This window comes from Amblyomma maculatum, chromosome 11 (assembly GCF_055883805.1).
Source record: "Amblyomma maculatum isolate TAMU_Amacu chromosome 11, ASM5588380v1, whole genome shotgun sequence".
NCBI lineage: Eukaryota > Metazoa > Arthropoda > Arachnida > Ixodida > Ixodidae > Amblyomma > Amblyomma maculatum.
The window spans coordinates 44,451,933-44,475,605 of NC_139354.1; the positions used below are offsets into that span (position 1 = coordinate 44,451,933).

Consider the following 23,673-nt stretch of genomic DNA (forward strand, 5'->3'; position numbering starts at 1 on the left):
TGTAATCTACTTCACAGAGAAAGAAAATATAAAGAAAGCACACTGGGTTGAAACTGGCCTCAGGAAGTACGTTACAACTACGTAGGCGCCTAGTATTCTTACGCAACGCCAGAGGGCACAAACGGGAAAAAATGTTTTTTAAATTCAAGCGCACAACTTTCTTGTTGTTAAATAATTATCTTATGCTTTAAGGCCGCTATTTTAGCGTACATATGAAGATGTCATTTATTGAAGAAACGTGCAAGACGGCAAGTCGTCTGCTCTGGCAGCACAGGATTGGGGGCGTAGTCTGCGTCGGTATTGCTGTGGTGCACCAAACGACTTGTCGTCTGCTGGACAACAGGTGAGACAAGTTTTTCTGCTTGAAAACACCGACATAAAACGTCAGCACAGGCTGACGTTTTGTGTTTATATCGTACGACATTTAAAGCGCGGCGCCCATAAAGGTTTGATTACAAATGTAAGAGGATGGGAATGAGGGGGCATGAGGGACCAGAGCACGAATGTATGAAGCATGCACTTATTTCGCGGTGCAGCTTAAGGGCAAAGTCGTGCGCATTTATGAAACCCCGAGGCTGTTTATTACACTTGCGGGTTGATTGTCTTGCTTGTTGTGAAACACACTGCACGCCTTATTCTGGCACAGGCGCTGAATTGGCGCGTATTTCAAATCCCGAAAGGGTTCATATTGATATATTTCAGATATACTTTACCTGCGCCTATCGTCAAGTCTTATTTTGAGTCAAATACTATATCGTCTGTCATTGTAGCAGCGTTTCTGTATGGGGGAACAATTTTCTACGGCGTGCAAAACAATTTTTAACATAAATATCACTTGTGAATATGATTTGGTAATTCAGAATAACACGTGCATGTATTGAAATTTTGCCATGCCGTCCGGCAGTCGATCATAGGGCAGCTACTGCTCTCTGTCGTGGTAACAACGGTAAATGCACAAGAAGCCAGGAATTAGTTTCTTCCGCGTACCATGGAATAGCAGGACAGTGAGGGCCACAGTTCCTCTCTCTTCGTGATTTTTGGGCTGCTGACGATGATTGAGATGTCACACAATACTCAAATTCGTGACAAAGTGGTGCATAAAAAAAGGGAAAAAAAAACGGAGAGTTTTTGGAACAACGTGCAACAAAACGTGTGGCGGGAGTGGAGCACTTCAACAACTTTTTCAAGGTCAGGGTGCCAGAGCTTTAAGGGTACCCTCAGGATCGCTACGCTGCCATTCACCAAACTGCCAGAGACGTCGACGTTTCCTATGGTTTTCGTTTTCCACTGGCAATAGATGTACCACCTGGACATCCGTCGCAAGTACATTTAATATTCGCCTTTTTTTGGAGGATGTCATATTGTTGAAAGCTACCTCAGGATTCAAAATCTGTCATTTAGCAGTCTCCGATGTACTTTAGGTTAGGTTGGCCAGAGAAGATAGCCCCCTCAGCCCACCTCGCCGCCTCCTATAGCGACCCACCGGCCACCGAGGATCGCAGAGGCCACTCTGATAACTGGCTTCGCTACGTATAAAGCGGACAGCGAGCGCGTCGGATGTAGATCACTGTGACCTGCTCTTCCCGTCACATTCTTGGGGTCCCCTGAAGCCTGGACTGTCTTGTGGCAGAATAATTGTTGGTTTCGCTTCGTCTGCGGCCCTGTCGCTTTGAGGCCGGATTGATTGCAAGCGCATTAAGTGAGCGTATTGCTTACTTCAATGGCGGTAGGCAGCGAGAGTGCGCTCGAAGGGAAACTGACATCGATACAGCTTGTCTTAATGCCACCAGTGTTAAGAACTTGGTTGCGCTTGGTAAAGAGACCTACTTTGGACGCTCTCGATGTTGAGAGCTGAAGCCCATTAGGAAGACGGTGGCATCTCTTAAGGCACGCGAATGTTTTATGAATTTTTTCAAGTCTGTACTAATTGTAGGATGAACTCCAATAACGCAAACACAACTCGCCTTAAAATCAGGAAATAAAACAATAAATTAACGCAGTTAATTACTGAGCTTAATGACTCAATGGCCTTTTACTGCTATTCAGCGTAGCCTCCATCAGAACCCTAAGGCTAAAATTATTCTGAGCGAATAGCGTTTTTGAAAAATTTATTAACCCTCTACAAATAAACATCAGTTATGATTGGGAACTCACAGCTTATTGTTTTCTTTTCCAAAAAGAAGCCATCCATTAAACAACGCTCTTTGGCTCTTTCAAACTGTCCGCTGTTAGAAGAATGCGCCGACATCACACCTGGCGGCGGCTCAGCAGCGCTTCGTCGACCTTGTCTCCAGCTGTGCGTGCACTCTGCGGGGGCGTCGCGTCTCATTTCTCACTGATCATATTTCAATGCGAGCTGGTGCAACCCGATGGCAACGCTTCTCCTCTACCCTGCCCGCACTGTCCTCTTCCAATTTCTACCTCTTGCTTCCGCCTTTCCCTGTTCCACCACTGTCATATTCAGTTATTCTCCAGGCGCACCATCACTATCTTTGTTTATATTCGCTGCAAAACTCGGCCGCATTGTGCCATTTAAGGTTTTGCTAGAATGCTTGAAATCGACTTGCTACGTGGGCATGATGCCTGTTGGGACCAGACTGGTGTAATATTGCGAATCTAGAGAAGCAGGCGGCGTCAACTTCGAAGAGCTGGCTGGCCAGAGTGGAATTATTGGTGATTTCTTTATAGATCGGTCGACTCATAGCAGGTATCTAAATGTATGCTCTCCGCGTGGAAATGAACGCCGAGGCTATAAAAAATTTCGTTTTGTTTGCCCGAAAAACAACACTACCTACACGGAACTTGCTATGAAATCCAGATCACTATACCTCCAATACTTCGACCTTTGACTGCAAGCCAGGTCTCCGACCAGCCTCTAACACTTCGATAGAAAACCACCATGTCAAACTTGGCAGCAGCATTTGAGAGGCAATATTCTTAACCGACAGACAGTTCTGACTGTCCTTGTGAATGTCGAAGTAGTTGAGAGATGGTGGTGCACATTACTTTGGACAAATCTAGCGCTGTCGAGAATTCTAGGGGAGCATCTAAGTTTGCTTACGTGCAGTTACGAAAAAGCATTGCTAGTCCTGTGGTGCTGCCTGCTGGATTCGCCCGACACTACACTAACGGGCCTCGCCCGCACTCGAAGATGTGTGCGTATGTGTAAGGCGTGTTTACCTAGATTAAATGAAGGAGCTGCGCAGATGAAACTTCAAGGAGATGACGATGTTCACAGCACAGCGCGAGCGTATGTGACAGTTTTACACGAGGCGTGACTTGGTGCGGCGATAGGATATTGCTCGCGTGTCTGGGAAAGGAAACTGATCCGTTCGCATGGTGGTTCGATTCCTGGCGGTGACACATTTTCTTAAGTGCCAGTTCGTGCGGATACACTCTGACAGGCTGTGATGACAAGCTCGTATAATAGGCTATGATTACAGGCTCTGTCCGCCCTAATATACGGCATGCAGCACTGGACTCTGTGGATTCTGGTTAAAAAGGCTAAGCTTCTCGCATAGAGGCATCTACTTTCGACTGCTTGAAAGTACTACAAAAGATTGCATGAATGTACATAGCCCAGCGTCTTGAGCGCTATCCCGTACCGAACCACTAATATCGCCTTTTGTTTACTGACCGCAAAGAGCCCTGGGCAATAGTAATATTCCATTTACAGAATAGAGTGAGATTTATATCTACCTGTTGTTCTGCCTACAACGCTCACTCCATTTATTTTTTCCCACTCTGTGGTAAGACGAATAGGTCATTGCATGACTGATTTGCTCACTTTTTCGTCCGTCAACTCATCTCTCCGTAATCTGCACGTGGTTAAACGTGTTACGAATTCTATGGTAAAAACTGTTCATGACATACGCTTCACCACTAGGTTAAATAAAGCAAAATTCGCTACAAAATGTTCATCTTACCTGAAAGTCACCGCGTGGCTAACATCAACGAAAGAGAATTTTTCGCTGCTGACCTCCTCGATTCGGAGATGTTTCTTTTCCCAGTATTCCACAGTCTGTCCACTTTTTGTAGCTAGTCTAGAGGGCGAAGTTTTTTAGTAGATTTTCGTTGCTGGAGTTAGGCTGCAACTGAGTTCGACGTTTGGGTATGCTTAAGATCTTGAAGTATTTTTTTACTGTTTTTGCTATGTCACTCAAACAGGTAAGACAAAGCCACTTCGCGAAACAATGCACGACTTGCCATCCGAAGAAGACACTTCAGCGAGACCTGTTTTTTACAGCGGTCATATTCCTCCCCACCAAGCCGTACTGATATTGCTTTTCATCGGTCTCGCTAGCCAATGTGAACGGAAATGCAGTGTTCGGGTTCCCTTCGTAGACAAACTTCGCCTACAGAGAGCATTTGACTCTTCACTTGCAGCTGGTAAAAGTTTTATTATCCTGATTCTGCAGCTGCATTTTCGGCCTTGGCAGGGCGATGAGTAGAGACCGGATTTATTACTAGTTTTATAGCGCCTATAAATACCTATTCGTGGGTTAGCGCATAGAAGTCTATTCTCGATGATAGTGCCTTAAAATTTTCTATTTTGGCTAAACTAAGTACCCCTGAAATACCACGCCTCAACAGATATTTTCCTATTTTTGATGTTTTACCGTTCCAGCCAGTCGAATTTAGCTGATAAATGGGGTAATCGAATAGAATGCGCCGCATTTCGGAAATTATTTGGATATAATTATATGTTATACTGAGTCATTCCGAGTTGGTTTCAGCTGTAACCAACTGTTATTGGTTGCATAAACCGGCTAGAACCAGATTCATTGGCTAAGATTTCGATTATCCGCCTTTGCTTCCTTGTGGCCCGCAGCTGCATATTATCATCATCAATTGATATTTGGCGGTAACCTCGTAGGAGAAAGCCCCACTGGAAAGCAACTAGCCATGCTTGCAGGAAAGTGCATATTCGTGTTCTCAAATAAAAATGTTTAGCAAGAATCTCGTTTAAAGCTTGCATGAAGGCCACTCTTAGAACTCTCGCTCTGTATTCCGTCAATCCGCGCAACATTTCCTCAACAGATTGTGTACCGTTCCTGTGAAGAAACCGCTAATAAATGGAGAAGAAGCGGAGCTGCCACACTATACCTCGTTATTTTGATATTGTCACGTAGCCGTTTAGGCCCGTAACCAGAAGGTTTGATCTAGCAGGCACAGGAGAGCAGGTCCAGAGCACCGAGTGACAGCAGCCGACTTCAGCTTCTTCTCATCGAACGCCACGGGGCCACTTCTGCGAGTCCGCGCACGAGACTGTCGATGAGCAGCCGCATAGCGGCTGCTGTTGCACACGCTACAATATTTGGCCACATTTCCCGACCGAGCTTACCAGCCATGCTGAAGCGAAAGACCTACGAGGGCGCATTGATTCGGCAGTAGGCTACTAGTACAACATTCTACACTTCAGATGGCACTACTTTCTTCTGCCATTGCGGAAAAGGTGAGCACGTAATGCGCGTGCTGTGGTTTAATCATTGCAGCTACCCGAAAATTGTGAAGCGCTCCGTGCCGCCTTTGCCCTAAAAGCCGTCGCCGCACCCTGATTTCAGAGGAAGATTTCAAGGACTTGTCATATGACAAGTACATCTTGCCTCATTAGTATGGACATTGGCTCCAGACCAAAAGCATCCATAAAGGCAGTAGTCCGTACTAACTAATCGCTAAGTAAAAATTAAAAAAGGGCTTTAATTATGGTCCGCTTTTGTGCATAGCAGAAACAGAGAAGCTAAAACCAGTTGTAATTTGGGGAACTGAAATCCCATTATACCTTTAGCCATTAAATAATGCTTTCCACTTGATGCGTCTAAAGTATATAGACACGCTTAAGATGTCTCATTTAAAAATGTCTTATAGCTTCCTCACGCTTTCACGCCGTCTGCCCCATCACGCCGAATTCGCAGCTCTTTCATCGTTCTTTCGCCTGCTGTTGCACAACGGCCGCATTTATAATACAGCTGGCATTGTTTATTCCAGCCTATATCTTTCTTGGACCTCTGCATATCTACATTATAACACATAGAAGAGAATACATATTATAAAACGGATATAACAAACCTATGCCACAGTGGCTGTTGCGCTGATCCCAACCTATGTGTAACACGGATATTAAAGAAGAACTGTCCGCGCGACGCTGTCCTGTGCGGAAGGTTCTTCGGTTAAAGAATTCCATCAGCGATGAAGCATTAACAATAACTGTTGTGTTATATTAGGCGTGGTTTTTCGCTCTTGTGAGTGTAAAATTTTGATTTATTGACGTCAAAGGGATAAGGAGCGCGTGGCACAGAAAATCCTACGGCATCCGGCGTTCCTCGGAAACAATGGTTTGGGATTCTTAAAATGAAGCAAAAAAATAATTATAGCCACACTTAGGTTTTTGTTTTTCTTTCTTTTCTACAGTGCGAAATTTTCTTTTTTGCCCATCTTTTATTTTATATTGTTTAAAGCCCCGGTGCTTTTGGCTGTGCGGGCTGGGCAGCGTCATTTTTACTTGTTGCTTAATTACTCACGCTAACTGCAGTTAGTAGAACAGGTTTCTGTATGCTTACACATAATTTTATAAAGTAGTGTGGTGCAATGTCGGGCGCTGGAAGATTATGCGCTTCATTTTTATTAGGTTTTTAAAACCTCTCCGGAACAATCGGGCCAAGTCACGCTTACAGCTTTACTGCACTGACTTATGGATGTAATGAGCATCCGTTACAGGCATATTGTAGGCCGTGAGCGCTGGCTGGCTGCTGGCCAACCTGGCACGTGGCCGACAGCGGGAAGCAAATTTCCCGAGTGACAGTTGCCAAACAAGTCGGCGCTGAGTCGGGGCTATGAGTTCGGGCCATGGGCGCTGGTCACTTCTGCTCAGCCTAGTAAGCGGTCGACCATGGGCCTCCCAATGGCCGTGGAACCGTGGCCGAATTGGTCGGCGTTTAGTCGGGTGCGCGAGCTTGGACCTTGCTCGATTGCCGTCTTACGCCCAACCTGGTAGGTGGCCAACAATGTTCCATCATTCGGCCGAGTACGCATGGCCGGCCAAGTCGGCTGCCCACCAGCAGACGATGATCGGCCATAGTGCCGCCTGGAATGTAATAGTCATCGAAACCTAATACTGTCACCATATTCGTGAAGGAGTGGATAAGGCTGCTTGCCTCTGTGAATGTGGGAGGCGATGAAGTGCCTGCTGGGTGGATGCGTTCGCTTGCTGCGACTGAAGGAAGTAGGAAACGAAAATGCATGGGCCTGCCACTGGCTCTGTAGCTGAGCCACCTCCACTGCCTCGTCCGGACAGGAGAGAAAATAGAGAAGAAAGAAAAAGAATCGGGAGATAAAGACGCGAGTCGCCACAGCAGTCGTCAACTACCGAGACGGTAGCGGGTGCAATGACGGCCTACAACAGATAGAAATCCGTTAGCTGGCTGGCCCCCGCAGCAAGCGGCGGTGACCTACCAGTCCCAGCCGCGCAGGGCCAGGAGCAGCCACTCCCTAGTCTTCAGTGCTCCCCGCTGGGATTGCTGTGGTGTCCTCAGCCTTCGGGCTACTTTACAGAAGGAGGTTCGTGGGGTGCGGCGGGTGGCAAAGTTCTACCGACGTGGAATTTGACAGTCTCAGAACCACGGGATAAGAAGGGCTTTGCGCAGCCCCTGAATATACTGTGACTTTGTATTTTGTTTTCTCACTGCCCAGTTTATGTGCTGTTTTGGAAATGCAGATCTACAGCTGGAAATGTTATGCATTGTTGCAGTCTATGAATTCTTTATGCGCAGTTAGGTGACATAAAACACATCAGTATTTTTCAGAACGGAATGCTTTTAGCTAAACGTTTTAGCACGAAATGTTTTTAGGAAGACTGCAGCAAACGATAGGCTACGAGTGACGCTGACGTCGAGGTCGAGCATATAGGCAAAATTATCCGAAAACTTAGGAGCATTTCTATCAGAACGGTAACAGAAAATGTGTTAGTCCCCAAGTCCAGTCACAAGCGCTACAAGCGGTCATCGAGGCAACTCCAGGCTTCGTTCTGCAGAATATCTAGCATCGATGTTGTCGGCGTCTGCGTTGTGAGTGAAAACTTTCGTGGGCATGCCCCCAGTCGGCGGAAGTTGGCAGTTGACATGACAATACATAGAATGGTAGTCACGTTGTGTGACGTGGCGCGAACGTCACGCGAGAATATAGCAGCTATTTCGTTTTCGCTAGGTTTCCGAAGGGTGACGAGAGGCGAACACGTTGGGAATACATATTGGAGATACATGTCACGCAGCTCCCCTTTCTATCGGGGTCTACAGCCGCCTCACGGTTAAACCCATTCCCAAGAATATACTGGCTGGGCGCCACGACGCACGCCGTCGAATCAAGGCCGAGACACTTGACACCACTTACCCTACAGACGACCACGCATGCTACGTGGATGTAGCGAGACAAAGTGACAATCTCTATGTCGCATTTCTAGCCCCGCCACACTCCGCACTTGTTACTGCTGCCACGATTAGCGCTTCCTCTCCCACTGCGGCTGAGGAAACTGCGATCGCGTTGGCCATCGCCGACCCGCGTACGCACACAGTCCTTAGTGACTCTAACTGTGCCATTCAAAATTATTGGAAAGGCCTTATCTGCCCAACCGCCGCACGAATACTCCAGGGCCGCACTCTGAATCATAAAATCTATTTAGTCTGGGTACCCGCTCACGCGGGGAATTCTGGGAACGAAGGAGTCGACCGACTAGCCCGAGGTGTAACAAAGCGGGCGGGCGGTTCCGCGGATCCCGAGGCCTTCGCCGAGGCCCCCTTGACTTTTGCCGAAATTACTAACCTACACAGAGAGACGAGAAGACGCTTCAAGCCTCCCCATCCTGATCTTGACAAAGCACAGGCCACCATGCTGCGTAAACTTCAAACAAATTCTATTCTCAGCCATTCGAGATTGGCACTGATTACAGTACGATCCTATTTGCCCTAATTGCGACTGTGCAGTAACGGCCACATTGGCATACATCCTTTTAGGATGTAGGGGAAGACCACCCCCTCGTACCTTTTCTGCCAGCTCCCTCCGAGGAGAGCTGGGACCAACTTCTTACGTGCTCAGACAAGAGGACGCAGCTGGCGCTTATCTCGTGGACCCAGAGCGTCGCTCCCACCTGGGGGCCACGCCAGGCCGACGTGCTTTATTGGTTACTCTTTTGGCAATAAAAGTTGTTTCTCTCTCTCTCTTGGGAATGAGCTTCCAGAATTCCTTGACTGGACAGGCCAAAAGCGCTGTTGCGCATACATGCTCTGTGCCGGCTCTGTTATTCCCGGAGCGGCTTCAAGCTCCGGTAATCATTAAATAGGCTCAGCACAGTTTCTTCTCTGCATTAAAATATAGATGGCTGATGAATTTTTGCGTTATATTACGGGAAGCATATACAGATCGTTCAATCGAAAAGCCGACGCCATAACCCAAAATTGAGAAAACGTGTAAGAAAAATTATGGAGTCCTTCTGTGGAGCTTGTGAGGCAATGGCGTCATATGTCGTGCACAGGAATCGAATGCACGACATACGTCGGAAATACGTCTGATAAAGTGTGGATGAAGTTTTGTTATGGGTCAAGTGAGGTGGATCAGATAAAGAAAATTGAATTAAGGTTTCATTAAGTTATATAGGAGGTATGCACGTGACGTCATCCGCTAGGGGCGCTAGCGGCCAGCGCAGAATTCGCCATACGCGTGGTCGTGTGTGTGAGCACCGCACCCAGCCGCAGTATTCAACCCGTTGTGGTCCGTGGGGTACGCCTTTCGCGTCTTTACAGAATTTCAGCGTGCGTCAGCGAAAGCCATGCCAGCGAGTGGATACACCCCTGGACTTCGTTGAACAAGAAAAACGACTGTTTCGACAAAATGTTTGACTTCGTGAAAACACCGGCTCGTATACGACGGCGGCAACATCGTCGAGGTGTGCCGTGTACTACAAGACCACTGCTTCGCATTGAATTCCCTAACATCGGTGCCTGCCATATGAAGTGCGGTCTTAAGTTTTGCGACAGGTGAAGAAATTAAAACGTACTAAGCCATGAATGTGTTTTAAGTTTTGGCAAGAAAGCGAGGCCAAGAGCCACACGTGCGTGAGGGTGTCGATGACCGACGTGCCGTTTTTAGAGGTGAGCACGTTACGACGTGTCTGTTCGCTTAGCTAACGCTGTCACCTCTTCCGACTTGCAAGTGACAAGCGTTATAGCTGCACATCGCGTTGTTACGAACCTAGGCTCCATGGGTTATATGCATTTCAAACAGAGCTACGCAGTCGATACTAAATTTGTAAAACACGCTCTCTGGGTGTGCCGTTTATCCTGCGAGTGCATGAGAGTACCTTTTGTCTCGACCTTCTGTCACTCAAATTAAGCAACTGCATTGATTCGCTTTACTGTTGGAATAGCGCCTGTGGAAGCTTCGGCAGTTTGCCGACTACCGCCGCTAGAAGTATATAGTACGTTTCGCGGCCATGCGAGGTTTGGAATTGGGGAATTTAATGCGCTCGCTCCCTTTTCAAGAAATGCTCTGCTTCAGTGGCAGCTAATAACGGTTTTAAAAGCTGCAAGTCGTTTGCCGCGAAATGGGTAACCGGCCACTTTTGCTGTCAAGCTGTTGCACGGGTGATGCCTATAGTTGCAACACTGAACACCTAGTGTTATGTCCCGGATCATCAAAATATCGTTGCAGACTCCATGCGCATACAGGGTTCAACAAAGAAAAGTGGATGTGGACGTATTTACCAGCTTGATAAAACTTTACGGATCCCTTCCAATACACGGCGGGCACCTGACAGCGAACCTGAAACTGCGCGAGCCGACGCACACCGATGCCACCGGCGACCTCCGACATGGCGGACGAGGCGGGACGATGCTCACGCCATCTGGTAGCTCGACCTCAGTGAATACCTCCTATAAGCGGTTCATCCAAAACGAACGATTGGGGTGTATTACGTTTTATTAAGCGGGACTATGTTAGATTAGGGTGGATTAAGTTTAATTGTGGCGGTTTTAGCTGGAATATTCCAGTTTACGCGGAATTAAGGATGATTACTTTGTAATAACTTATATTATGACTTATTACGTTGAGTTGACTAATTTGGGCATGCAATATTATAATAAATTAAATTATGAAGAACAGATTTCGCATTGATAGCACGCAAGTTGTAGCTTTCTACTTTATTGGAAAAAATGAAGTAATTGCTAATTAGGTGAGCAGAGAAGAGGCTGCATCGATTGCAAGCAGAATTTCAAATCATTCAGATAATTTATAATACAAGAAATCACCTAGTGCTAGCAGTGCTGTGCACGTCACTAGAGAAGAAATGTCACAGCGCGCGCCAGCTGCATGCTGTGACGTCACTCAGCTGCGGTGGGTCTAGAAAACGGCGCATGGAGTTGCGCGACCACGGCGTGGCCATCTCCACAGCGGCGGAAATGTGGCTTAGGCAATGTAGCCATCGCTCCAAAGGAGAGAAAGGGGGGCCGCAGTGGAGGGCTTGAGACCACCGCGCAATAGATGCCTTCGCCTCGTCGCACTTTAGTGGTCCAAAATGCCCGTTAGAACGTTTTCCTAACGCTATATCGTGTGAAATCTACGAAGCACGTTTTCGACGGGCGATCTGTGGCATTATTTCTCAAATACCTGCTTGCTTGATCGACGTTATTTTGTGTTTCTTCAGCCTGTAATTAGAACATATGCCTGTCTGTCCCACATATTTCCTCCCACAATTCAAGGGTATGAATAAACGGCTACCGCTTTGTGGAGTGGTCGGTTCAGTCAAACGGTTCAGTCGACATTCAAAGATATCGTAAATTACTAGCAATCTAGCCACAGCCTTTACCCCCGCCCATGTAAAGGCCTTTCAAAGGCGGATGAGCGGCTCTTACTCCGCCTCTATACCAACACACTGCTGTGCCCGGCAGCTCTAAAACACTTCGACCCTGCTTTCTCTGGCAGCCGCCCGCACTGTGGGGTGGTGTCTTCGGACATCTACCACATGGTGTGGGCCTGCCCCTCAAATCCGGCTATCCCCCCTCACCCCAACCCAACCCGGGAGGACTGGGAGGCGACCCTGCTCGGCTGCTCCGACCTGCCGGCCCAGCGGGCCTTAGTCGGGCGAGCCCGAGCGGCGGCAGACGCCACTGGGGTTCCGAACTAGGGACGTCCACCTAGTGTTTGTGAGGGTTGACCCCTTCAGGGTCAGCTCATGCGTAACCTCCTGTATTTGTATCCTATATAAATGTTTTCCACCACCACCACCACCCACGGTGTTGTTCCAGATACGGCGCCTTCCTTTTCTAGAAATGTAATAATATTCAGTTTAAATCAGAAAGATGGCACTAGGTAGCGCTGCTGTACTTATTGCCTGGCACGCGCATGTCTCACGGGGTTAGGTGTGCGTGCCGTGACGCATATAAGACACCACTCAGCTTAAAACGGATGACGCTGTATGTTTCCCAGGATCACCAGGACGCTACCGCCAGCGTATAGCCACGTCGACGGAAGATTCAGGGAGCCATACTGCCGGACAACGTATTCAGCTATGGCCAAGCCATACACTATCATGGTAGACTTCTCAGGCCTGTTACACAGGATGCTTTACTCGGATCCGCCGAGCGGTGACGAAAACGACCGACCACTTGGGCCAGTGAGTCCTGAAGCAGCAGCATTGCAAACACAAGCGCTGTCTCGGCTTCCGACGCCTGAATGTGGCTCCCAGCCAGTTTTCCACGAGAGCGTCCCGCATAGCATGGCCGACCCGGGATGCGTTGCATCCATAGAGGTACGTATCGCCTTTCCACAATCTGACAGACTTGTGGAATGGATTCTTTTGTGGCATTTGCTTCTGAGCCTGTTTCCCTGCATTCGCCAGTCAAATCTAGTCATTTGTCAGGGCCCGCGCTAGTAAGAAAACAGCACGTTTAAGAAGCTCTACAAACTTACTTGGAAAACACGGCAAACACAAAGCCTAACCGGCGCATGTAACGCACGAGCTTAGATTTAGCGTCTGCCGCACGAACTGCATTTCTAATTGCTGATTAGTTGCAGCTCTAACGCGCATCTTTAACATGGACAGCGGGACCTCACTCCTGGGCCGAGGGCAACGTCGGTTTAGATTCGTGCATACCTTGCAAAACTAGACTTACATGCCGGTGTAGACTGAGGCACTTCTCGCGTACGTCTGTGGGTTAGTCATGTTGCTTAATATGTCGGAACCAAGAGCGAGAGATTGCACGTCACCAAAGTAGGCTATCTAGCCTTTTGTGACAGTCATGAAACTTCTGGAACCCATGCAGGCGCTCCCGACGACGAACCAAGAGCGACGCCCGCTGCCGCCCCACTCTTCACTCAAGACATGGAACATCGTGCTGGCGAACTGCAGATGGTGAGCTCCTCTCCATTACATTCTCTCTCCTTCTAATGCAACGCAAGTCACTTGCATGAAACGTAAAGGATAATTACCGCACCTTTTCAGTTTTTTTATAACCTTCTTTCCGTTTCTGCAGCGTCGAGGAGTGGTCCATCTCACGTCCGGAACGCCGCGTCTGCGAGTGGTCCTGCTACATCGATAGGACCGCTGTTGTGCTGCAAGTCGCCCGCGTCGGGGCAGCGACTGTAAGGATACATCTCGGTCGAGTGGGGCAGGAGAAGGAGCGGCAGCAGCGCGATCGTCGGATGGGCGGCGTGTCGTCTTGTGCGCCACCCGCCTCTTCCGAGGAAGCTCACCGCCGTGACCAAGGCTTCGATGGCTTCTCAGAGCGGCCTAGCGGCGCACGTAAGCTGAGCTTTGTGTTTCAATGGCCGAGAGACGGTATGGGTTATTATGTTGGTTATAGTTTCCCTGTATCCTGGCCCAATAACACCACACGGCGCTCCGACACCTTTCAGTTTGTCGATGCTGCGATCACAATTGGGATTATTCGATAGCGAGGCATGTTTAATAGCTTTGCTCCCTCAAAATATGGAAGGCACTCAGCGTGTCCTGTGCTGTTGGTATCAACGACATACGTAGATTCATGTTGGTCCACGCATCAGTGCACGTAGGATATGTGTCGTCTCCACACCCCTCCATCCCGAATACGAGTAGGTGCGTCGCGACAAGCATGTAAACCAAGCAACTACTGCAAAAAACGATATCCACTTGGCCTTCACCTGATATGTATATCTAAAATAAACCCTTGCTCGTGCAATGCTTTGCTTACAGATCGTACACTAGTAAAACAGCTTTGCTAAAAGCTCGCTCTAAATTTAGCTCCTCTTCCACTCCGACTTTCCTGCCTCCTCTTACGGCGCGATACAAGTGTCCACGAGAAAAATGTGAGATGCTAAGCCACCTCTTTTCTATTGGGTGGTTTGGTTTGTGGGGTTTAACGTCCCAAAGTGACTCGGGCTATGAGACGCCGTAGTGGAGGATTCCGGAAATTTCGACCACCTGGGATTCTTTAACGTGCACTGACATCGCACAGCACACGGGCGCCTTGCTTTTCGCCGCCAACGAAAAGCGGCCCCCGAGGCCGGGATGCGATCCCGCGTCCTTGAGCACAGCAGTTAACCAAATTACAATATACGTTTATTACTAATCCCTTCTGCACGCAGGTCTGTGTGCTAAAAAGAGCATTTTTAATACGAGCATCCACTCTGATATGAATGATATGGACAGCTTCTCCAAAAAGGCACCGTCGCCGGGGCCTGGCATAGCGCCCAAGGTCGGCAGGGGGGGGGGGGGGAGGGGAGGACAAACATGATAATCACTTCGATTCTCAGGCCATGCCTGAGCGTCTCCCAATATATTCATCGCAATAGCATTCCTTGCCCCATGTTCCGCGTCATCAGCAAGCGTCCTCAGTGGGAAAAATTATCCGTTAGAAGTCATTGTCTCCGATTTGGTTTGGTTTGGTTTATAGGTATTAACGTCCCAAAGCGACTCAGGCTATGAGAGACGCCGTAGTGGAGGACTCCGGAAACTTTGACCACCTATGGTTCTTTACCGTGCACTTACATCGCACAGCACGCGGGCGCCTTGCTTTTCGGATCCTACATACTTGGGAACAGTAGTCGAGCGCCGTAACCACTGCGCCACAACGGCGGGCGTCCCCGATTTGGGACGCTAGGTCATTTCCTTTCACAGCGGCCCTTGAAAAGCCTAAGGAAACTTTAGATAAATCTAGATAAAGCACCGTTAGATAAATCATCATTAGAACCATATCTTAGTGCAGTGTTTTCCAACTGAGACTCTGCGGGCCCCTGGGTGTCCGCGAAGTTATCTTAGACGTCCGTGAAGGTCATTCCAGCAGAACAAAATTTGGAGGACGCTTAAATTTCGCCTTTAAGAATGAAACGCGACAGCGTTATCGAGCAACTTGCTATACTAATTTTTATTTATTAATCCTTCCGGGCCACCTTGCCGAAACGCGCGGGCCTCAAGTTGCAGTCGTAGTTCGTCGGCAACATCGTTGGCGATCCGAGCCGGCGCGATGAAGATCTCGGAGGCCATGTCCTGTCTATCTTATTCCGTGCGCCACACGCATGATGGCGCTACGTGCACGCCAAGCGAAGAGGAAGTACAGCGGAAAAGTAATTTGCCACTCGCTTAACTGCGTGTTCTGTAATTGTGTAATTTACATGCTCATAATTAATATTATACGCCACAATACACTTCTTTAAGGGAAATGTCTGAGACAACACCGCAATTAATAGACGCGCCTTTGTCCATTTCAAACCATCTAGCTGGCGTGGTAGAGTGGTCAGCGTGCACTCGCACCCCGGAGGCCCATGTTCGATTCCTCAGGTCGGCGATTTTTCCTACTCGTTGGTATTTATTAATGCTTCTGGGATTTTTCGCTCACGGCCAACGCCGGACGACGACACAGACTTTTCTGCGACAAGGGGCCCTTACCGCGGTCGTGTTAAAATTCTAAGGGCACTTTTGACCGATAAGCTGCGACGAGGCAAAAGCCGCTATTCCGTGGTGGTCCGAAGCCTACCACTACAGCACCTATTTCTCTTTTTTACTCCCACCTTCATTTCCCTTACTGCTCGCTTATGGTGTCTGAGGTGAATTGTGACAGATACTGCGCCTTCTCATTCCTGTAGACCAAATTGAAACGCCACTGATGCTTTCTGTACTGCGTTTGCTTATCTATGCTGTGTGGTGAGGTGTTCGTCGCAGCGCCAAATGAAAGAATGAAAGGCGGAGTAGGAACGCCTTGTAAGAGCAGTGCGAGAGCGCCGCGATCGTTTTACTGGCTACTAATGACTTTACTACTGGGCAATTTTCGCTACTGGTTAAAGTTTGTGACAGATACTGCGCCTTTTCTTTCCTGTAAACTAATTTGAAATGCCCCATCATGCCTGCTGTACTGCGTGTGCTTCTATATGGTGTGTGGTGTGCAGCGTTTGAAGAAGCACCAAATGAAAGACGCCGCACGGATGGATGAGTCGGACACCCGTTGTTGTCGTTGTGGCTGTAGGAAGAAGGAAAAGAAAATGTACGGGCCTGCTACTGGCTCTGCAGCTGAGCCACCTCCGCTGCCTCGTGAGCTTGTCTCCCCTGATGGGGCTGAGGCAGGTAGGTCACCGCCGCGTGCGGCGGGGGCTAGCCTGCCACAGAATTTTTGTCTGTTGTAGGCCGTCATTGCACCCGCCACCGCTTCGGTGGTGGACGACGGCTGTTGTTGCGGCGCGCATCTTTCTTTCCTTCTTCCTTTTATTTCTTCTATATTTTCTCTTCTGTCTTGCACGAGGCGCAGCGGAGGTGGCTCAGCTACAGAGCCAGTTGCAGGCTCGTGCATTTTCTTTTCCTTCTTCCTACAGCCACAACAACAACGGACGGAAAAGAGAAAGTAGAGAAGACATAAAAAAAATTGGAGGACGCTTAAGCTTCGCCTTCAAGAGTGGAACGCGATAGCGTTATTGCACCTCGTTCGCACCGCCAACTCATTCGCTCGGTATGCTCTTGAGTCACAAAAAAGGAGGGAGAGAAAGGGCGCGCAGCAACAGCCGTCGTCCACCACCTAAGCGATGGCGGGTGCAATGATGCCCTACAACAGATAAAAATTCGGTGGCTGGCTAGTCCCGGCCGCAAGAGGTGTTGTCCTACCGTCCCAGCCTCGTAGGGCCAGGAACAGCCACTCTTCACCACCTCCCGGACACCCGGCGGGTACAGCTTTGTATATATGCATGAATCGCCTGGTTACGTCATGACCAGTCATGACGTCATAACCGAATGCGACGTCATCATGCGGTCAGTTCCGGTTATAACACATGACCGGATATTATGTCATGATGACGCCACATCCGGCCCTCACGTCACCAGGTGATGACGTCTTAGCCACACATCTCCGTCGTTATCATCACTGTCAATATCACTAACTACCACTAACTATCATTATTGATCACTAGCTACAGCTAACTAGCAATGGCGGCCTCCATGGCAATGGCGCTGGCATGACAGACAAGAACTAAGATGCGTTTCTTGCGCGCCCGTCATGGCTGTCAGGATGATTGACAGCTATAGTGGTAGAGTACGAACGCTGGCCGTTAGACACAGGTTTTCGCCTTAAAAAGGTTCGCGCCATAGCTCTTTCCTGGCTAGGCGTATGTTTGCAGTGTTATAACGCGAGAGGAGTGCGAAAAACACCGAGCGAGGGAAAGTGACAGAGAGAGAGCGTCTATGTTACAGTGCCTAGGCACTATATCTAGGCACTATATCTATGTAGTCCGTTGATGCCGGTATCGAGGCGGCTGGAGCCTTCGCTCCTCTGCTGGACGGGGCTGGAATGCATAACGTTTCGGGTCCGACGAGCAAGCAGTGCCAGGACAATCAGGCCGTAGTCTTTGTGGGACTGGAAGCGCGGTGTGTTAGGTGGGGTCGAATCCGTTCTAGCGGCATGAATACCTGCACTGACGGCCTCTTCAGGGCATGGCGTGCTGTTGTGACAAGAGCGCAGTTTTCAGAGGCCTAAATTCCCACTTTCGTGACCAGCCTCTAGACCAGCGGACGAAGTCAGCATAAAGTCAATCAGTTTCCCTCCTTCCACAAGATGCGCTGAAGAAGCTGAAACAGAAACTATCAACTTTCCTACACCTGACATCCTCCGCACGTTCAGAGAGCGATAGCAAACATAGCAGCTGAATGTAAATGGCGCTACTGCATGCGCAAGAGTGAAATGTGCTTTCGAATTTTTCTTTTGTAATAAAATTCAGGTTTTTGTACCGGAAGTATGCATGGATTTCGGCCAACTCAGGTAGAATTTTTAGCTCTTTTTGTGGCATTGCGATGAGTAGTCTTATGGCGGACGTATGAAGGCTTGAAACACATTCATTATGATACGTTGTCAGTAGCAAGCTATCTGCGACAATTCCATCTCAGTTGAGTACTGTTATAATCATTTGTGTGTATTACTGTCACAGGAGCTGTCGCCGCGCAGAATGCGCTTCGCCACCACGCCGTCGACAGTCGAGCACACGTTCCATGCACGCCCCGTGAGACGGTGTTAGGAGCACTAATATGCTCCGATTCACGATGACATCTCCACCGGTGCAGCACAGCTTCTAGGACGGCGTCGGTAAGTTGCATTACCTGCCTTTCTACGTGGCGTGCATTACCGCGGGGTCCGCAATGGGTCCAGTCGGGCCTATCGCGCATGCCAACGCGCAGCTCATCATCGTGACATTTGTATGCAAAAATGGTGAAGGTTGTCAAACACACACAGACATTGCCACTTTGCAGTCGCAGAAGTCTATCGCGACGAAGTCTGCCAAAGATGATTTCAAAGACTAGATAACAAATCTTCGCCTCTATTTAGATGGCGGTGTATCTTCTGAAAAAGGCGGTTTCTAGTTGATCCCGAAACGCATCCATTACTGTTCAAACCCTGTACTCAGCAGGAGTTTTTTGAAGACATTTTTGTTGTCGCATTCATTGGTGCTCCCTAGATTGTTCCGCTAATTCAGTGTCTAGCGTCGTTACCCTGAGTTCTGACCATTAAAAAATCGTTCTCATGACCCCATCGTAGAATACTGGTTAGCGCATTCGGCTGAGAATAGGAACGAAGAAATCAGGGCATGTCATCGGAGCATGTCCTCATTAATCCGCTATCAACACCATGTGTTAATTCGCCACCATCCTCAGTTTACCATCCAATCGCGTTAACCACTGCACCATTCGGACTGCCAGTGAACGCATCTGTAATTCGCCTTGTCTAGCGTAGCGATGATGGAGCACGTTGAACAAAATAAAAGTAATATTAAAAAATCTAAATATACTAAAAATAGCACGGAGAAATAAAAATTAACATGCGAAATATAAAAACATACGTACCAGTGAGAAAAAATAATAAAATTTACGATGCCTCTATTGTCGCTATGCCAGTGCAACGCTCAGGCTTTCGGGTATCTCCACAGCAGAATTTGCACTACTCTCATTGTTCTTCCCTACATTTTGTTGCTGAATTACAGATATGGTGAACATAGCGGGGCTTCGCAGTTTTGCTCTATTTTAGCCTGCCTTTTAGTCCAATGCGGAATAAATATGAATTCGTTTCTTTTTGTACAATTAGCCTGCCTTTTAGTCCAATGCGGAATAATTATGAATTCGTTTCTTTTTGTACAACTCGAGAACGCTTGCGTATGTTTCCTTTCTAGCCCATTTAAATACAGAAATAAGCGAGTTTTCATTTAAATTAATTCCGGAGAGGTAAATCATCTGGTTGTTTCCTGTTTGGTGAGAAGGCCAAATTAAAGTCGTCTGCCTTTCTTCTTTATAAAAACTCAGGCTTCCAAGCTTGAGAGGACATTAGGCTTCTGTTCTTTTTTTTTTAAGGTGAAAGCTTTTCTTTTGGTGCACGAAGCGAAAATTTGCGCTCGGGAGCTTGTCGTGGGATCTGTACGCGAGATATCGACATGACAATGTAGGGGGCGCAACGATGATCTGAGCTGCGCTGTACCGCCAATCCCACACTAAAGTGTGCCCGCACTTTGAACGGACGCGCGAGAGTATTCCTTGCGTAGGGGCTATGAGATATGTGTTAAGCACTACACTGTTGTGGAAATAAATGGTATAAGTAAAATATTCCAAAAACCTGTTACGTATTCAGATTACGTTGATAACAAACTGCCTGCGCATCATCCTGCATATTATCACATAAGAGGCGAATACAGATAACCTTGAATAAGTTAGCTACAAGGGCAGAAAGGAATTGGTTTAAACGGTCCCCTCAAAAAACAGTTCCTGTTATTTTTGCGTTGAAGAGAGGCTTACAGACTTATCGAATTTTGTGTCTAAATGAAGCTGAAATGCCTGCAAAATAAGAATACTAATCTCCAGGTCTTACATTTGATAAAAAAGCTCACGGTCTTTCCACACACAAACCAGGTTAAGAAAAAGCTTCTCAAGCCCTTAATATCCTACAATTACTCTCACGAAAACGCTGAGGCTCTAATAGGAATTGTCTTTTGTATATTTACTGCTCTGTTCTACATTCTTGTTTAGATTATGGATGCATTTTGTATGGTTCTGTTTGGCCATCATTTAAAATGACCCACAATATAATTAAAAGAACTACTGCATAACTTATGCATTCGGCTGTCAGCCGGTGCATACAGGGCATGTCCTGTAAGTAGTCTATATGTGGAAACCGATGAACCACCCTTCGCAGATAGAGTAACGCTTACATCTGCATACGTATTAAATATGAGGTCCCCCCAAAATACCTCTTTTACTGTCATTACAACAGCACCATCCAGAGCACTTTTCTATCATCGTGCCGTCAGACCACTGATCCTTCGCTTTGAAGAAATATGCAGGGAATTCCATATACAATGTTATCTTCCAATGTTGCACAGACACCGAACCCACTTCCGCCATTTTACAGCTTTCCCGTTGTATGCGAATTCACGATAACTCGCTTTCGTAAAAAAGCAAACTGTACGTGAGCACATAATACAGGATTTTTTTGCAACAGATGAAATGCACAGGCAATATAGAGCATTTTATAAAGATTGTTAGAAAACAGAAAAATATGTTGGAAGTTCAATAATTCACGACAAATGGGAACAAGCAGTGAGGCTACCTCTCATCAATTTTCGCTGTGGAACGTTATGCCGTCTCAATAGCAGTAGAAAAAAGTATAAAATAAAACATCAAAAATAGTATTATTTACACTGACTCTCTAAGTGTAATTACAGCACTGCACTACGAAAATGCAACGGAGCCCCTAATTGGAGATATCCCAATGTCGCTAAAGCTGATAAAACATATTCTGCTGGGTACCTAATAATAATAATTTGTTCAAAGGAACCGCACCGTAAGGGAAGTGAGGGAGATTGGAGCGAATGCGGAAAGAGAGAAAGAAGAGCAGTAGTGGAGGGCTACGGAGTAATTTCGATCACCCGGGGATTAACGCGCTGACATCGCACAGCAGACGGACGTCCCTTCGTTACGCCTCCATCGAAACGCAGCCGCCGGCGGTCGAAATCGAACACGGGTACTCCGGCACAGGAGTTGTGCATCTTACCACTGCACCACCGCGGTGGGGCAACTGGGTCCCTAGAGGCATCAGAATTAGTGGAAATGAGAAAGCGGACGAATGTGCTGCACGTGCTCATAACACTGTAATAAATCACGTCAATATCTCCCGTAAAAACTGGATAAAATTCATAGCGTGTGAACTAAGAGCTAAATGGCAGGTTTCATGGGATAATGAAGCAAACAAGCCAAACTTGGCCAAGCCTATTCAAGAATGGAAGTCATCCAGTCATAAAGGGAACTTTACGAAGTAATCCTATGTCGCCTCCGCATTGGACATATCTCACAGAAATTTGAACTCTTCGGACCAGAAAAACCTACGTTTGAGTCATGTAGTGGACAGCTAACAATAAACCATATTTTATCACGCATGAATTTTGAGGGAATCAGGAAGAAACATTATATGCGTTTCAGTAGTGAACACATCCCATTTAATCCAATCCTTTTCCTAGGAGAGGACGCCATTGTCAAAATTTCTTCTGTTCGACTTTTTAACAGAACTAAAGCTGCTAAACAAACTCTGACTCATTTTTAAGAGGAACTGCTTTACCCAGATTTTGGCACATGATGGCCTCAGTTGCCTATGCGCCATAAAACCCAACACACCACAAACGCGCGAGTGGTGGCGCGATGGAAAAAATGAGGATGCCGCGAGTAGGAGCGACAACGTACCGCCAATCTCAAACTTAACGCGCGCCAAGGAACGCCACACGACTGGATGACGGTGTACTGTTCCATCTCACACTTGCCGATGGCATAGGCGAAGACCGGAGGGTGGCTGCTCCTGGCCCTATGGGACTGGGATTGGCATGTCACCGCCGTTTGCGGCGGAGGCTAGCCTGCCACCGGACTTGTAACTGTTGCAGGCCGTCATTGCACCCGCCACCGCTTCTGTGGCGGACGACGGCTGTTGCTACGCGCGTCTATCCCTCTACTTCTATTCTTGCTTCTCTATTTTCTCTCCTGTCCGCTCGAGGCAGCGGAAGTGGCTCAGCTATAGAGCTAGTAGCAGGCTTGTGCATTTTATCTTCCTTCTTACGGTCGTAAGACGCCCGACTACTGTGCTGGAGTACCCGGGTTCGAACCCGACCTCGGCGGCTGCGTTTCGATGGAGGCAAAACGGAGTGGCGTCCGTGTGCTGTACGATGTCAGTGCACGTTAAAGAACCCCAGGTGGTCCGGAGTCCTCCACTACGGCGTCTCTCATAGCCTTAGTCGCTTTGGGATGTTAAACTCCACAAACCACAACGCTTCAACAACTCACACTTGCCGAAGAAAGTGTGACAAATACTGCGCCTTGTTTCCCGTAAACCATTTAATAGCACTGCAACGAACGCTCGCCAAGAAAAGGAAATTTCCTGTGTGCGGCACGAGCTCCGGCTGTGCTAGCAAAGGCACTACAAGGCGGGCGCAATATACTGTGTGCACAAGCAATGCTCAGGCTTTCTCATTTCTCCAGTGTAGATTCTGCTATGCTCTCCGAATGTTTTGCTTCTTGTTAGACGAACGTTTATCAGCTTTGCATAATAGAGTACAATTTGAATTTTATTCGCCTCTTGCAGTTCCATGTCGTCGGAGAATGGGCGCTGCTGCGAATGCCACCCTGCCATGCGACATCTAATATCACCCGTCCGCAGAATGGGCGTCTGTTTGGTGCCAGTGGGAAGCGCCGTCAGATGAAGACAGTGCAGTGCATCGAATGGGTAGAGTGGCAGCATCCGGCAAAGAGACGGAGACACCTGGCTGTATCCACAGAGGATGGCTACTGGTCGTTCTGTTGTTATTATTGTTTTCGACTAGTAAAATATTACGTACGATTCGAAAACACCTGTCCATTTCCTTCTGTATGGCACTGAGGTACATGTCTTGATGTCATTAATGCATATGTTTGACACGTGTTCTAAGACAGCCCTCAGCAAGTGAGACGGCGGTGTAAAAGTAATCCGAAACTGCATATACGTTACCATGTTTTGCCGCAAAGCTGCCATACTGGCCAGCACTAAAGTTCGTGCGCAAAGCCTCCCTGTAGTTTCACCAAGCACCGCGCCTTTCACTCGTAAGCGAAGGCAATTGTACATATATTCTTATCTACACGTTGCCCTTACTATTCCTCCAAGAGCATAAGAGGAATGCAGT

At 47.8% G+C, this 23,673-nt stretch overlaps 1 protein-coding gene across 1 annotated transcript; it reads left to right on the plus strand.

The window, feature by feature from the left end:
* Window positions 1-216: 216 nt before the first annotated feature.
* Window positions 217-23,346, plus strand: LOC146173698 (uncharacterized). The gene is made up of 6 exons (XM_084584412.1): window positions 217-343; window positions 12,472-12,793; window positions 13,308-13,396; window positions 13,518-13,786; window positions 18,424-18,578; window positions 23,100-23,346. Exons 1-5 carry the CDS (start codon window positions 219-221, stop codon window positions 18,537-18,539), a joined length of 921 nt encoding a protein of 306 aa, XP_084440538.1. The 5' UTR covers window positions 217-218; the 3' UTR covers window positions 18,540-18,578; window positions 23,100-23,346.
* Window positions 23,347-23,673: the final 327 nt, after the last annotated feature.

Coding starts and splice junctions, on each gene's coding strand:
- LOC146173698 (XM_084584412.1), top strand. CDS start 219: ATGTCATTTATTGAAGAAACGTGCAAGACGGCAAGTCGTCTGCTCTGG. Junction 344..12,471: donor TGTCGTCTGCTGGACAACAG/GTGAGACAAGTT, acceptor TATGTTTCCCAG/GATCACCAGGACGCTACCGC. Junction 13,787..18,423: donor AGAGCGGCCTAGCGGCGCAC/GTAAGCTGAGCT, acceptor TTACTGTCACAG/GAGCTGTCGCCGCGCAGAAT.